We start from the raw sequence: 16,946 nt of genomic DNA, 5'->3' as shown, positions 1-16,946 counted from the left end.
AAAGAAACAGGAAAAGAAAAAGGAGACGCTGCAAGCGGCCCTTGTTAACATAGACGAGGAAACACCGCCGTCTGCTCCCCCGCAGACACCAGCGGACGGCCCACCAGTACTACAGCATCCCCCACCATAGCATAACATGCCAGACCCCCCACTTCCTGCTGTGCGGGGAGCTGAAGGAGGGAGTGCAAGGCCACACCAAACGAGAGCGACAGACCCGCATTTACGAATGCGAATAAATCCCGAGAATAAAAAAAAACACAATGGTACCGTTCAGATTCCGAGGATGAATCTGAACTGCTTGCTCCCATGGTAGAAGTTGCAAACCCCCGTATAGCCCCTGGCGAAGGAGGCCAAGCCTCACCAGCAACAATATTAGTATACCGCCCCTGGACAGCGGAAGATAGGGCTGCTGCCCTAAAAGGCATTCCACCCATAGAGGATGGAGTACCTGAATTCTGGTCCGCCATGACTGAGTTGCAGGTCAGTTTTCACCTAAATGGAAGAGAGCTGTTCCGCTGTTTTAGACAATTACTTAATCATAAATGGGGCCGGGTGGCTGGAGACTTTACTGGACAAGGAGCAAACAATTTGCCCCTCGGTCACGATGACCCACAATTACAACTAGCATTGGGCGACTTGAGACAGAGACTAGAAACAACATTTACAAGACGAGTTGATTATGGGAGAATAGCCCAATGTATGCAAAAGGAAGGCGAAGAGCCAGAGGATTTCTTGGACAGGGTACGCCCGTTGTTCAGGACAAACTCTGGGATTCCTCATGGGGAGGACGAGAACGGGGTGTAACAACAACAATTAAAACGGGCTTTCCTAGCAGGGTTAAAACCTGAATTAAAGAAGTATATTGATAAATACTGGGTCCATCAAAACACAGGTACAGGGCAGCAAGCCGTTGAGTATGCCCAACACGCTCAGAAAGCTAAAAAAAAAAAATAAAAAAAATAAACTAAACCAGAAGCAACATTCGTAGCCCGAGGAGATCAAATAGTGGCGTATGCAAAACTGAAATACAGGAACAGACAAAACCTCGCGCTGATATTGCACTAACTCCAATTCCAAGCGCCGTAACCTTATTTGTCGATGGCTCTGCAGCCAAAGACAGATACGGGGAAAATAAGGTTGGATACGCAGTTGTGACTAAAGACAAAGTAATAGAGGCAGGAGCCTTACCATCCACATGCTCAGCCCAAGCAGCAGAATTATATGCTGTAATCAGAGCCTGTGAAATACATGAAGGACAGGAGATTACAATATATACGGACAGTCAATACGTGTTCTCTGCAGTGCACCACCACGCAGCAGTGTGGAAAAACAGAGGGTTTAAAAGTTCTCAAGGAACAACCTTGACACACGCAGCACTTCTACTTCGATTGTTAGACGTTGTACAAAAACCAAAGACACTCGCGTTATGTAAATGCAAAGCGCACCAGACTGATAATTCAGAGGAAACGAAAGGCAATGCGTTTGCTGACCAAGCCGCAAAGGCAGCAGCCCAGCAAACGCCAGAAAAAACAGAGAAGGGGTTATTCCTTATAGAACAAGATGTACTATATGATGCACAACAACAAGCTCCTACGTCAGAGAAAGACAAGTGGATTTCGCGAGGAGCCACACAAGAGAAAGACCTATTCAAGTTAGACGGAAAACCTATCTTACCCTGCAGCCTGTATAAAACCGCTGCGGTTGTGAGTCATGGGGTAACCCATGTCTCAACAGGAGGGATGGTACATATAATACAACAACATTTTTACACTATAAATTTTTCCAATTTTGCAAAAAACTACTGTAGAGCATGCCTTATATGTTGTAAACATAATGCGCAGGGCAATCTAAGACCCAAACGAGGCCAATTCCCTAACCCTACACAACCGTTTCAGGCAATACATATGGACTTTGTGGAATTAACATGGTCACAGGGAGTGAAATACTGCCTAGTGATAATAGACACTTTTTCAAAGTGGGTGGAGATATACCCAGTAAAACATTGCGATGCAATCACAGTTGCCAAATGCCTGGTGTCCCACTGCTCATTCTGCCCTTACCAGACGCCTCATTCGCGGAGTAACAGTGGAAGTCCGCTACAAAGGCACGAAGAAACAATAGGTTTTCGTTGTCTCAACCCGGTGAAGAAAACAGCTGAACTGTACTCCTTTAGGATGGCTCTGGTAGGGTGTCCATGGTGGGCTAAGGGAATATTAGGAAGTCTTTTCTGTCTTATGGTAATGTTGATTCTATGGCTGGTACCAGACACTGAGGTGCAGGAGAAGAAAAGGTGGACTCCGGACGGAGTGCACCTCACTAGCATAAAAGGAGACGAAACCCATCCATTCCTACGGAACTATTGGTATCGATATGTATATGATGTGGTATCCAATAAGAATCTGACTAACTGCTACAAAGGCAAATGGTGATAGAGAATCGCATGGCGCTAGATCTTCTCACTGCAGCGCAGGGAGGAGTGTGCGTATTGTTGAACCAAACCTGTTGTACATACATTCCTGACAATGTGCATTCACCCAACATGACTAAGGCAATGCAAAGGCTGAAGGACTTGTAAATTGCTATGACCACCGACACAAGGACGCAGAACGACTATTGGATGTCCTGGTTCACTACCGGGGCTTGGTGGTCCATATTACTCAAATTGAGTATACCATTTTTTGCATTCTTTGTGATGTTCTTCTCTTGTTGTATCACAGTGATACCTTGTTTTCGTATAATGATTAATTCTGCCCTGAGCTCTGCTTTCCGAGCCCAGGAGAATATGTTTTTGTCCCTCACCCAAAACATGGAAACAGATGCAGATGAAGAGGAGCAGGGGTGGATGCATGACGCACCATGACGGACGGGCCGAAATCCTCACCGGCATGGCCCAGTCCCGAAGTTTAGAGATGCTACACCCTTGTCTCTTTTTATATCACAGCAAATGTATAATTAACATGATAAACAGGAGGGACTGTTAGAGTGTATCTGTGTATTTTATCATATTATTATCCTCCTATATGTGTACGTGCAACCCTTAACAACTAACCCATGGCCCAGAAAGGGTTGCAGACAAGATGTCCTCACAGGGGCCTACCAGATTGTGACGCAGGAATAAGAGACCTTGAGAAAGGAAACAGATTCTGTCAACATAGCAGGGGGCCCACCTTGAGATATGTAATGCTTTGTATTAACCCTGTTTCACGGAGGCCTCACACAGCATTGACTAGTTAAAGACAAGACCCATGTAACCCCTCCCCTACCCTATAAATAAAGAAGCCAAGGGACTGTCCGGTGTGACACTCAACAGAGGCGCAGATACTGTCTGTTGCACCTGAAGTGGGCACCCTTGCGCAAGTAAAACAGAAAGACGTGTGCTGTCTCGATTATTCCTGGGTCCTAGAAGTGGAAGTGTGTGAGTAGTAAGCTGCGGCGCTTCCTCACACAGGAGATTGTAGGAGTGAAAGCTACGGCGCTTTCTCCAACATAACTAGATTGTAGGAGTGAAAGCTACGGCGCTTTCTCCTAACACAGAGTGCGCAGGGCACAGGGCTGGGAGTCATCCTGGATGGGATGCCAGTCCATCGCATGGCAGACACAAACAGTCATAGTCATACGCACTATAATCTTAAGACGGTTCCTGAAGGTCAGCAATGGTACCTTGGCCTCAGTGTTCGCTGCCAGGACTTTGGCTCCACATTCCACCGATGCATAGTTATTAAAGTTCTGCACCTTCTTCATGACGACAGGGCTGCCATTGGAGGATGATGAGTGGGCAGACTGGCCTATCAGAGGAAGAGACGGACCTCACAGAAGGCAAACACCTGACGGGTGAGGGTGACTTCTCACCTCAAGTCTTCACAGATTAAATCTGAATTCACCATGTGTGACTTCTGTACCCCACATTCCTCCTCCTCATCATCATCATCATCATCAGCACAACTCACAGTGTGTTAGATCTGCATCTATCAGGGTGCCCCCATCAGGAAAGGTGACTCACTTTTCTCCTTCTCCATCATCTTCTTCTTCCACTCGTCAAAGGTGGGGATGTCACCATGGTCTTTGCCAGGGATGGATGGGTCCTCCTTGCCACTGGGAGTGTCGACGGCCTGTCATCGGCGGCAGAAGCAAAATCCCCGTGAGCAGCAAACTCACCAGGTGACCTACAACCTGTGCCCTGCGACAAACCTGTTTACCAATGAGCAGCTCCCGCAGAGGCTAAGGGACACACAACTTGCCTGTAGATCACAGTGACCATCTCCAGACGTACAACTGATAGAATCAGCAGCTCAGTCTATGTGAAGCAGGCAGTAACATTTACATGACATACAGAAGCCAGGAGTTGCGACTAGAAGTCCAAGACCAGAGCAAGTAGGAGGTCCAGCATGTACACACGCTCGCACACGCTCGCACACACACACACCATATCATATTAGTTGATACATCACCATTACTGAGGCTGACGTGACCCACACTGCCAGCGATACAATACATTAGATACACATTAAGCAACTAATGCGATACGACATGATTCACCCCTATTGCGATGCAGTGCAATTCAACACAATTTGATTGAACACAATGTGATTCAATGCGATATGATGCCAAAGAATATGACACTATGCAATTCAATACAGTACAGATACAGAACAGTTCAGAAAGGGGGAATCAATCTAAAAATTACTGGTCAAATATATTACTCGTCAAATATAAAATTACTGGTCAAAAATGATTTGTCACATTTCTAGAAAAAAGGCCTTATTAATTATTAATAAATCTGATTTTACCAACACAGAAATGTTAGAAACGATGCATCCCGAGTTCATCCTAAATTGTATCTGTTGTACACTTTATAAAATGAGGCAGTCCATCATAAACTCTTATTCCGGTGCACCGTTGCGAATGGGGGACTCTTACCATCCCTGTATTATGTACATCATATATACAACACTGCAATACTGTAAGCAAGTTGACATATTCCGTTTTTTTAATATCTAATGTTTAAGAAAATTGTCATATAGTATAAAGAACACACCACCACACGCAAGTTCTCTTTTTATGCTATCAGAACAGTGGGATTCACATTTATAACTGTAACACCCAATACCAGCTATTTTCTGTGTAATAAAGAAATTAACATTTGTCTATATCAGTAAAACAATCTAATAAAAGTCCATGGAAAAATTTGTCAACATTTCAACTACATACGGCGAGAAGCCCGAACTCTTTCGGACTCAGCCATTGATAACAGACGCTATGGTCAGCTAGGTTTTCTAATGCTAACGTTAGCGGTGCGTCGTACGCTACGTCCGGTGTCTGGTCAGTCTGTGGTTTTTGAGAATCGATACAAAATATTGCGCAAGATTAATGTGATGTGTCTGCAGTAATTAGCATGGTCCTCGAAGGATGTCATAGACACTGAAATTGCCCTTAATATGAAAAAGGCAAGGGTGTAAAATTTGGACTGCTAACTCGAGTGTGATTTTCAATTCCAGACCAGTCTGCACACGCATTTACATGCATGCAACAGTTTTATTACCTCGTAACTAGTCTGTAGGGTTTGCTGACTGTCCCAACGCTTTTCAGGTAGCTCATTTTAGGTTTATAATGGAACAATATAGATTTGCCGTATGATTTCCAGCTTGAGCCTCACGTCTAATGCGTGAGTCTTGTTTTTATACTCTTAATATATCATTATAATAAGCGGCTTCTTGGCATCACTAAAATATACCGCACATTTTTTTACTTACATTCCACTAAAATGCATAAATAGATAAATAAAACAAACAAACAAAGTTACGTTTCACTTTAAACCAACATGGCAGCGCGCCCTTATCCGCCATTTTAAAGAAACCAGTTAAATCCGAGCCGCGCTTCATCCGAACAGAAAATACCGGATAAGTGTTTGGCCAAAGCAGAACCCACAAGTTTATCCTGAAGTTGTTTAGCCAAGTCAGGGACCAGGTTAGCTTCAGGTTAGCAACTTTTGGTACTGACTGACCTAGACTGTAATGTACATTTGACGGGAAATCGCAGGTTTCCGTCAGTTTACCTGGTTTAACACAGCTGCTTGGTTACCAACTAAACCAGAGTTCTGGGTTACCCATCTGGGGTTAAACATGATCCATGTCGATTAAAAGAGATATTTCGACATAAACGTCTTCATTTTAAACAATGCTATGATAGCTTGAGGCCCAAAGTAAAAAAAGAGAAATTCAGCCGATTAGCCGCTAGCGTGCTAATTCCGGTCCCGAAAAGACAGACTGTCTCAATAAAATGTGATATTTAACAAACGTGTCAACCAGCAGTAGTAGCATTTATTAATATCCGTGCGTTATGACTGAAATGAGCTCATGTCAAACCATGGTCTTATACACAAGAAGAAAGGAGCACACAAAGTTGATTTTAAATATATTTATATTTATTTACTTATACTTAACCTATATATTATATATTTACTTATATTTAACCTATATATTAGATATATTTACTTGTATTTAACCCATATATATTACATATATTTACTTATTTAACCTATATATTACATATATATTTACTTATATTTAACCCATATATATTTACTTATAATTAACCCATATATATTTACTTTTACTGAACCTATGTATAATACATGCATATTTACATTTATTTACATATATACATTATATACATGGAGCAGGGACTAATGTCTCGCTCTCTTCTTTGGAGGCTCTTTGGCCGGGGGCTCGTCCCACACATCGACCTCGATCAGGGGGGCATAACCCTTCAGCCCCGGGTTGCCAGAGGTCTCCGCGATGTCAATTATATTTTTGTCTCCCACCTGTTCGGTGAATTTCGGGCAGGAGACGGCAACCCACAGGCGCTGCTTTATCCTGCGCCCCAGATCGAGGGAGTGGGGGCGAGGTCGGCCAGAAGGGTAGAGCAGCCTTGGTTCCACGAGCCGCCGGTACATCGCCCTGTACTCCTCCACGCTGCGCCCGTGGATCCTCAGCGGCTCTGTCCTCCTGGCCTCCCAAAGAGCCTCCAAGGCTGGGTCTGTGGGATCCTTTGGGGGTAAGGGTTGGAGATCCGGGAGATCCGCTGCATTTAGGGCTCGACGCTCGTCCCGGGCCTTCTGCTGCCTCTGATCTGCCTCTTGAATCAGTGTAACCTGAGACTCGCATTTTGGAAACAATATTGAAATTAATGCATGATATATTTGATGGATATTTTAACCAGAGAAGTTACAAAAATATTAACTTCAAACTTACCTCCTCCATCATGTGGATTTCAATCCAAAATAATCTGAAGACAACGTAGTAGTTCAGCAGGAGTTGAAAATCGGTCTTGATCGCAGAATGGTCAGGAGTCTGTCTGTCTGCTGTTATGATTCAAACTTTGTAAAATGCTGGTGATAACACTGCAGAATATTTGCGATGATTTAAGATGCTGGGCACCATGGATTCCCAAAGTAAACAACAAATCTTTGTATGAACAGCTTAAACTCAACTGATGTGCTGGTAAATGGTATAATAAATAGTATAATAAATATCTAGCCTGGCTGTGGAGGATGTCATTGATATTTCTAGCTGGCAGGAATGACCTTCAGATTTTTACATGTAAAACCTGTACAGATGTTCTATTTGGTCAGTCTGCCATTTGTACTGCACATTACCACAGTATGAATAAAGAGCAAGTAGCTCTTCTGGAAGAACCCAACTTCCATCATCCTGTTCTGGTCAGGATCTCAGTGGGCCTGGAGCCTATACTGAGCAGCGCAGGGCATGAGGCTGTACCCCATCCCTAACGTTGGATGGGATGGCCAGGCCATCGCAGGGGAGATACCCAGTCATACATTGTAGGCATATAAATGGTGTCACTCAGCTAAACTGCATGACCAGAGTAGTTATGGGATTCCTATCTAATATGGTGAGATCATGCACCCCCCTCCCCCCCCAGCCCTGGAGGTATGAGGCATCGGTGCCAGTGTCCACTGTGCCACTCTTCTAGAACATATTAGTAAATGTCCACACCACTCATATTTGTAACACTATAGTTCAGGAGTGTCTGTGTGGCCAGTTTAACCACAGTTTTCATTATTTTCATTTTTTCGGAAGCTTTTTAAATTCCGGGTTCTTTTGAGAACTAAAATTGCAATTGTAATGCTGTTAACAATGTGTACTGGATGCATATCTGACTTTCAGAGTTTTTTTAGTCCTGCTCTCTGTTTAGCCCAGTTCCTTAGTTGTGTTACTTAATGATTTCTTTAGTTCATTCTTATTTCTCCCAGCTTGTTTCGGACCCCTCGCGGTCTTTTTGCTTAGTATTTTACCCCAGGGTGCTCTGTTTTTCTTTAATAAACCCCATTTTCGTCTTGGAGCTGCTAGTGGATCATCACCTTTTTCCTGCCTGTGCCATAAAAGATTAGCCTTTTCAGAAAGTATAGGCAGCGCTGTGCTTCGCCTACTACCACTTAGACGTTTTTTGTTGCAAGCACAGGTCACAGACCTGTCTTCAAATTTTATATTGCAAGTTTAGTGACAAACACCGAAAATAATTGCCAGGTCACAAGCACAGACCCCCTCTAGCCTTTAAGACAAGGGGGGCAAATAAATAATCCAAGTGTGCAGAAAATCAATAAAATGAAAATTAGACACAAACTAATTCAACTCAAGAAAGAAAATATTATTAAGCTAAGAGAAGTAGAGTTTTTAAGTTTACCATTCATGTAGTACTGGAGACTCACTCAGACCATAGAATCATACAGAATAGCATTAAAGACACAATTTAGTAATTTAAGCATCCAAAATGAGTAAAAGAGGGGCAGGGCGACTGCTCATTTGTACTACTCCCTGTATACTTTCTCATAATGCTACACCATGGGGTTCCTACAACAGGCCTTGAAGAAACCTCTGTCCGGGACAGGTTACTTGTCATACAGGTGGACCACAGTCATCATCAATGATGAGATAAATACCTATTTCATTAAATGATTTAAAAATAACACTTGAATATTCTAATGGAACGGTAATTCAACGTGTACCGGCAAGAAACCTTCAGCATACAACACAATGTTTTAAGCAGCAGACATGCTTTAATCACAGGACTTGTTCACCATGTCACATTAGGCAAACAGTCTTGTCCTGACAAACTGCAACTACTGTACAAGAGACGTATCCAAGAAACGGTCATATATAACATGCCTTCAGAAATTCATGACACACTGTCTGATATTGCAATACAGTTCATAAAAATGCCCAGGGGGAACCTAAAACAAAAGGAAGATGACACTTCACGATTCTAATACACATATCACTTAATTTCAGAGTACCGCAATTCACATAACTTCTACTATAAGAATCCCACACCGACATGCCAGTTAAAATCAGGCTCAGATGACGCTTCTAGCTGCAGAAGAAAAATACATTTGTGACCAACTTAAATTCGGCCTCAATGTCTGCCTCTTAAAATGCGACACTTCATTCCCAATATATTTGTCTAAATACAAATAGATTTCATAATGCGGTCGATTTGCTGAGCAATACATGATCTGTCTATACATATCCAGGCGACGGCTTTTTGTTCCGCCGATACAATCATGTTACCTTGTTAGCTTTGACATGTGGTGACATTACAGTGACATTGTTTTAAAATACTCTACAGTAAAATAGAACAAGTGTAAGGTGATTAGAGGCTACTTGAATAAAATTAAGAATGTCGACAAAACAGAATGAGCCTTTAAATGTTTCACGTTAAAGAAAGCGTCTATGTTTGTATGTTAAACACCTGTTGGCATAAGCGCATGCAGTTTACGACCGTATGCTTCTCCATCACCTATCAAACACTAGGCCCGACGGTGCTTAGACAACCACACATAACATGCAAACCAGAAAAATATGCACATGCTTCTGGTGGATTTCAATAGTTTTGTATGTTTATTTTTTATTTATTTAAATGTCGATTAGGTTTTCTTCTAAACCGTGTATGTACTGAATGAAAAATACAGCAAGCTTTAAGACCAGCTAAAGATGGTATTGCTAGCCAGCTCCCTCCTGGCGTTGACCGCAGCATTAAGAGCAAATATACACGAACCTGGCTAAAGTGTCTCGGGGATAGTTAGCCGCATCTTAGAAACGTAAGAGCCCCACTGTTCGCAGCGTTACATCAGCTAGCGGCTCGCGCCACACCGCACACTCCCTCGCGCTCAGTGCCATTGACGTGTCCGACATATTACCGTCTCCATTTCCCTTACTAACCGATAGGTGGTAAAGTAAGAAAATGAAACTTCGCTCACTTTTCGCTCAGAAATCTCACTGCAAAGTGGATGACGACTGGTTCTGTTGAATTAGGACTAAGTTTCATTAAGTGTGACACATGGTGCAGCTCAGTTACTGGTGTTAACATGGCATCCTCAGTAAGCATCTCAAATCAGGCACCCGGATGCTATAAGCATAGGCCTCGGGGGTCACCTTGTAGGAAAGCCAACATTTACTGAAAAGCCATCTTTATTAAAAAATAACTAAGGCTTTATTCTTTAAAGTCTTTAACGTGTTTTAATGCGACTGCTAAATGCATTTTTCTAGCTCGTACTGTTATAAATTAAATGCTGTTAACCAGGTGCACTCGTAGTTACAGCTTTCTCTGGACCTGACCCTACACTGGGTACATGCATGGGGACCATTGCTGACATAAGGATCTAATGCCTAGGTGTCGAGTCTCACGGTTAAAACCCCCAGTCCCCGTGTGGCTCGGGGTTCATCAGCTGGTAAAGATTGGTAGATTCCATGAGAGGTACCCCTTTAAATACGCTTTATTCCCACCACCTCACAAAATTAGTACATTTTAAAAACACAACCGTGGTGCATACATATAACAAAACATATGTACAACTTTTATTTTGAATAATAAAACACACGGTCATGGTACATTTTAAAAACTCATTTGATAAATGTACATAAACATTTTTGTACAAGCTTGAAAAATACAACACACGAGTACATGATACATTTTGAAACACTTGTGCAACTTTGAAAATAAAAAAACTTTATGTTACATTAACAAAATCTCCTTTGATAAAAACCCTACAAAATTTTTACAACTTTGCTTTTGTAAAATAAAAGCCATGTTCATATTAGATTTCAAAACTAATTCACAAAATGAATGCATAAAACTTTGTACATTTTAAAAATACGTTTGTGCTGCAAACAAATAACAGAATGTTTTTGTAAAACACCCTGTTGGGTTATAAGTGAACAGTAGTAGGTCTAAGGTTGCCACCACCGTTGAGAACTACATTTCCCATAATGCATCAGCAAAATGGCTGCTGATCACAAATGAAAACACCTGAACAGGAATGGTAGCTCAGTCTTCAAACAAGCCAAGGAACAGCACAGCAAGCTCTACTCAAGAGTTTACTCCAAAGACACCAATGGTTGGTAAATGTTATTAGGTTATATTAGTTAAAAAGAACTAAAATGCAAAAGCTTTCATTTTGATTTAATTGTCTGTTTGACGTTTGATTGTCTTTATTACATTTGATGTTTAACTGTTCTGTTGTTTGAAGCGAGCATTTAATGGAATTTATTATTTGATTTAACTTAATTCACTAGATTAATTTTATTAATTCATTTGAAATACTTAGAATGATTCATTTGTTTACCTTAATTTAATTAATATAATCTAAAAATCTCATGTATTGTTTTAACATCTTACAGAATGACATGGTGAACCTCTGTGTCTGTGCTTTGTAGGTTATCAACCTGACGGTTCAAACATTGGTTGATTAACTTGAAACCAACAAGACTAAGTTGGTAAATAAAACTCAACGAAAGGTGAATCAAGAGTTGTCCCGGTGTGTCCTTTTGGAGTGGAACTAGAGTGGAACTTAACACACCCCAAACATCTTACATCTTAAAACATCTGTACATCTTACTTTGAAAAACGTTCATGTTACGTCTTAAAACATCTGTACATCTTACTTTGAAAAACTTTCATGTCACATTTTAAAACATTTGTACATCTTACCTAAAAAAAATTTCATGTCAGATTTTAAACATTTGTACATCTTACTTTGAAAAACTTTCATGTTACGTCTTAAAATATTTGTGTAACTAAAAACTATGGTCAAGATATATTACCATTCTTTAAAGTTTTTAATGTGTATTTGCATTTAATGTGTAAATGCAGCTTACTGGTTGCTATTAAATGTAATTAAATAAGCATGTACACCTTCTTTAAAATAACAAGACTATATCCTAAATTCTTACACCCTTGCCTGATTCCACAGTTCCTACCCCCCACTTATGTGGCCCCCCTCCCACCCTTCCATGACTTGTGATATAAGGAAAGCACACTTCCCATATTTTAAAACATTTGTACATCTTACTTTGAAAAACTTTGTTACGTTTTAAAATATCTGTATATCTGAAAAACTTTCATGTCACATTTTAAAACATTTGTGTAACTAAAAACTATGGTCAAGATATATTACCATTCTTTAAAGTTTTTAATGTGTATTTGCATTTAATGTGTAAATGCAGCTTACTGGTTGCTATTAAATGTAATTAAATAATCATGTACACCTTCTTTAAAATAACAAGACTATATCCTAAATTCTTGCACCCCTGCCTGATTCCACAGTTCCTACCCCCCACTTATGTGCCCCCCCCCCCTCCCACCCTTCCATGACTTGTGAGATAAGGAAAGCACACTTCCCAACCTTTGGTTGTGCGCTTGTGCGCATGCTTGGGGTTTTGCTCTGTGTGTGTGTGTGTGTAGGTTGTTCATCTTGCGTCCAAAGTTAAGGTTATATTTTATACTACTTTAAAATAACACATTTTTGTTTGACTGTTTAACAAACACATCTAAAGTGTTTATACATTTAAACATTAACAAAAGCTGTTAATGTCTTTTCTTTAAAATTTACAAGTCTATTTTGTGTGGTTTTTCACAATAAGACTCATGAACGACTAAGTTAGTATGTTTTGGGGTCTGTATACACATCGCGGTCCTATACTTTCACAGACCTAAAGTTAAACTTTAAAGCCCCTGACCACCGGTGTGTGTGTGTGTGTGTGTTTGTGTGTTGGTGCACATGAGCATGAATATACATTTACTGAAAAAACATATTTATTAAAATAACTAAGGCTTTATTCTGTCAAAACAATTTTTAAATAATACCAGCAGATAAATGGGGTCGTTATAGTGATCTGTAGTCTCCCTGCATAGTGGATGATTGCTGACACTGTTGAATTTGAACTATGTTTCATTAACTATCAAACAGTCTGCAGCTCCGTTACCGTTGTCAACTTAGCATTGTACTCCAGCAAGCATCTCAGATCAAGCTTGTAGATTATATAAGCTGGGGCCGTGGGCACCTTGTAGGATGTCTTTATTAAAATAACTAAGACCTTATTCTTTAAAGTTTTTTTAATGTGTATTTGCAGCATGGTGCTAAATGCAGCTTACTGGTTCCTATTAAATATAATTAAATAATCATGTACACCTTCTTTAAAATAACAAGACTAAATCCTAAATTCTTGCACCCCTGCCTGATTCCACAGTTCCTACCCCACACTTATGTGGCCCCCCTCCCACCCTTCCATGACTTGTGAGATAAGAAAAGCAGACTTCTGCCTGCCTGGTCGGTCATTTCTAGCTGCTATTTAGGTTCTTCCTCAAATCCTGTTGCCTAAATGACTTATATCCCACTCATATTAATTTAAAATTTCGCTATAACAAAACAATCCTTATACATTTTAATAAAAAACATGAACTATATATGTTTGGTGTTTTTTTGATTGAGCAAACTCTTTTGTGTTTTTGTGTGCGTGTCCGATACAACTGTAGTTTGTATCAACTTTTTTTTAGTTTGACCTCCGGGGTGTGTGTTTGTCCGCATGCGCGTGAATAAACATTTACTGAAAAACATATTTATTAAAATAACTAAGACTTTATTCTGTCAAAGTTTTTAAAAATGTGTTTTGATGCATGTCACTAAATGTTGCTTAATAGTACCTAACCGGGGGTGCTCCCCCAGAGACAGTTGCTAGTCCATTTATTCTTTTAAAGACTACTGATTCCAATTTGGTGCCATATGCTTTTATCTTGTAGGCCGTAGGATAGCTCCATTTCTACCAGCTATAGGCCATGGTACGTCTGGGCTATTATGCTTAAATTCTTTATTAATTAGCGTTGGCTATGTGCTTTATAACACTGCTGATTCAGGTCTCTTGTAGATTTTCTCTTGACCGGTCAGCGCAGTCTCTCTCTTGTACATAGAATAAACAGAGAATACCTATTATTAGAATGTTAATTTAATTTGATTTAATTAATTAGCATTTTTATCACGCGAATAAAAGAAATAATATACTCACCGGGTAAGGCCTGGATGAAACTTGTGGCTCTTTGGCTGGCAGGAAGGGTAAGACCTCGAAGATACTTGTGCCTCTGCCCTAGGAGGAATAGGCCCCCCCGCTCGCCGCAATATCAACCGGGTGCAGTCATATCGTTTCTCTGTTAACCCATATCTGTACTGTCATGTATGAAAAACAGGATTTACTGGGAGCCAAGGTATCCAACTTGATGTATGGCCCGAGTCGTTAGAGACGACCTTCAAAAGTATGGCCCCATACGCTGATGTAATACGCTTACGTGTCTTTACTAGATTATTTAATTGCAATTAACCAGGTGCACTCATATCTGTACTTGTGCGAGGTCATATATGGAAAACAAAGCTTCAAACTGATTTTACTGGGGGTGCATGTATGGCCCAACTCGTTAGAGACGGCCTTCAAAAGTGTGGCACCATACGCTGATGTAATACAGACGCCTGCGTGAGGAAGAAACACACATACATTGTCAAAACTACCGCCAAGCGTTTTTATTGGACGACAGACCCTCCACCTCCTCCTCCTCTCATTCTTTGCTCCAACTTTATCATTTTCTCCCAGAGTCTCAGTCTCTCAGAGTTTCTCACAGACTCGCGCAGGGGCACGGCTCTCAGCTCTCCGGCATCGCTCTCTCCGAGGATTATCCGAGCCCGCGGGGACCTTAGCGCAGTACCGCACCAGACACAGGGTTCTAAGGCCTTTGCTGATTCTCCAAAGCCCGGGACCTTACCGCGGTACCGTAACACCAGACACGGCGTACGCTCACGCTCCATCAGGTAACCCACCCCCGCTCGGCCCCGGCTGTGCCCGACAAAATAATAACTTATTAAAATAACACACACACTCATAAGCACTCTCCTCAATATAGCACTCTCCTCAATATAATTTAAAAATAAAATAATAATTAAATAAATCATTTAAAATAAATAATTTATAATAATAATAAATAATAATTTAAAATAAATAATTTAATAAATAATTAATAAATAAATCCAACTCCCGTGACGTCACATCGTACCACCACAACCAAGCCCCGCCTACACAAGCCCCGCCCACAAGTGACCTTTTGACCTGACCTGTCAATTTGATGGAAGCGGTATTCCATCCCTCTCTAATATAGATTGCAGTTTAGGAACATTAACCCACATTAAACCTTTCCTTCTAATGGGCCTCAATGGAGATGGAAATGCCGGACATGAGGTGAAGTACATGTTCCTAGCATTTCGGTTTTGATTTTTTGCCAGATGAAAGTCTTTATGACTGGATATGTCTGAGTGAAATGTGGTGATTGGTCACTGTTTGCTTCCAGCCAGATTTTAAGCTTTTTCACCTTAAGCGTTTTACACCGTCCCTTTCACAGCTCGACTAAGGTTGCGGGGGATCAGTCTGTCACCTCAGAAAGGCGACCCGAGACGCGATTGCAGACAAGGAATGCTGTGCTATAACTATAACTATAGTCAATTCCAGTTTCCACTTTGCTATCATCCAGCGGGGGAGAGGGCAGTCTCCCCCACACAGCTTTGAGACAGAGAGCCCTGTGACCCACTTCGATCTCCAGGCCAATGGGGAAGCACATACAAGCAGTGGGGTTTCTAGTTAATAATTCTTCATGACTATTTTCCTATAATATACAGTATTGTGAGTGCTCTCTGCATAGCAAGTGTACTATGATTTAATAATTCTTAGAAATCTGTCCTACTGAAAAATACTGATATGGTATGAAATGAATCAAAATAGTAACCAAATTAAGATTCACTTATGTCCAGGATAGACAAAAGAGGATCTTCAAATTTTGCCCATTTTCCAAATGTACCCTGAGATCGTGGTGATTTCACGCTTTGTTTGTCTTCGTGGTGTGTGGCGCAGTGGGGCAGTGGTTAGCCCTCATGCCTCTGGGACCAGGGTTTGAGTCTCAGCCATCGCTTAGTGTGTGGAGTCTGCATGATCTCCCTGTCTCCTCTGGGTATGCAGGTTTCTTCACAGTCTCAAAACATTCATCCATTTTTTGAAACTGCTTGTCCTATTCAGGGTCATGGATGAACTAGAGCCTATGGGTGTAAGGCACGGAACAACCAAGGACTGGGTGTCAACCCATCGCACAGCATACTCACACACATGGGCAATTTGGTATCTTCAGTTTGCCTCAGCGTGTTTTAGGACTTGGGGGGGGGGGGGGGGGGGGGGACACTGGGGTACCTGGAGGCCCCCAAAACAGGGAAAACAACCTGAAGATTATGTACAAAAGGCCCAAAAGAGAACATTCTGGAACTGATCATGCACAGTAAAACGGCTGTATCACCTTTAAAACTGCAGGGAATACCGATACATCAACCAAAACAGAACCAGAAGAAAGTGTTTATTTAGAAATTCACAGTTTCTAATGCACGACATCACTGTACTTACAGTTTCTCCCATGTCAGTAGTACTGGACAGTGTCGCTAAACAGGATGTCTTCCCACAGACCCTAAACCACGGTTCCGCCTCTCAGTGGCGAGTAAACTTCACGAAAGCTGGGCCGGTCACAGGAAATATGTACACAAAATGAAGACAAGTTTTAAAAGTGCTCACTGACAGCTA

The 16,946-nt window shown here is 41.3% G+C and overlaps 2 protein-coding genes across 5 annotated transcripts in view; both read right to left on the bottom strand.

The window, feature by feature from the left end:
* The window catches only part of LOC125716670 (uncharacterized protein C22orf31-like), a 60,839-nt gene extending 52,757 nt beyond the window's left edge, over positions 1-8,082 (bottom strand). For 2 of the 4 annotated variants that reach the window (XM_048989244.1, XM_048989242.1), the window contains exons 1-2: positions 7,251-8,082; positions 6,619-7,156 (exon numbers count right to left, since the gene is read on the bottom strand). In XM_048989244.1, coding sequence (XP_048845201.1) covers positions 6,683-7,156; positions 7,251-7,262 — 486 coding nt within the window. In that variant the 5' untranslated portion in view covers positions 7,263-8,082 and the 3' untranslated portion in view covers positions 6,619-6,682. Of the gene's footprint in view, positions 1-6,438; positions 7,157-7,250 lie in introns of those variants that run through there. The other 2 variants (XM_048989245.1, XM_048989243.1) reach the window with 2 other exon arrangements.
* The window catches only part of LOC125716675 (uncharacterized protein C22orf31-like), a 39,671-nt gene that overhangs the window by 7,409 nt on the left and 15,316 nt on the right, over positions 1-16,946 (bottom strand). The window lies entirely within an intron of this gene.

Source organism: Brienomyrus brachyistius, chromosome 21 (genome assembly GCF_023856365.1).
Source record: "Brienomyrus brachyistius isolate T26 chromosome 21, BBRACH_0.4, whole genome shotgun sequence".
Taxonomy (NCBI): domain Eukaryota; kingdom Metazoa; phylum Chordata; class Actinopteri; order Osteoglossiformes; family Mormyridae; genus Brienomyrus; species Brienomyrus brachyistius.
The sequence above is the reverse complement of the archived record's forward strand: the minus strand, read 5'-3'. Positions and strand labels throughout refer to the sequence as shown.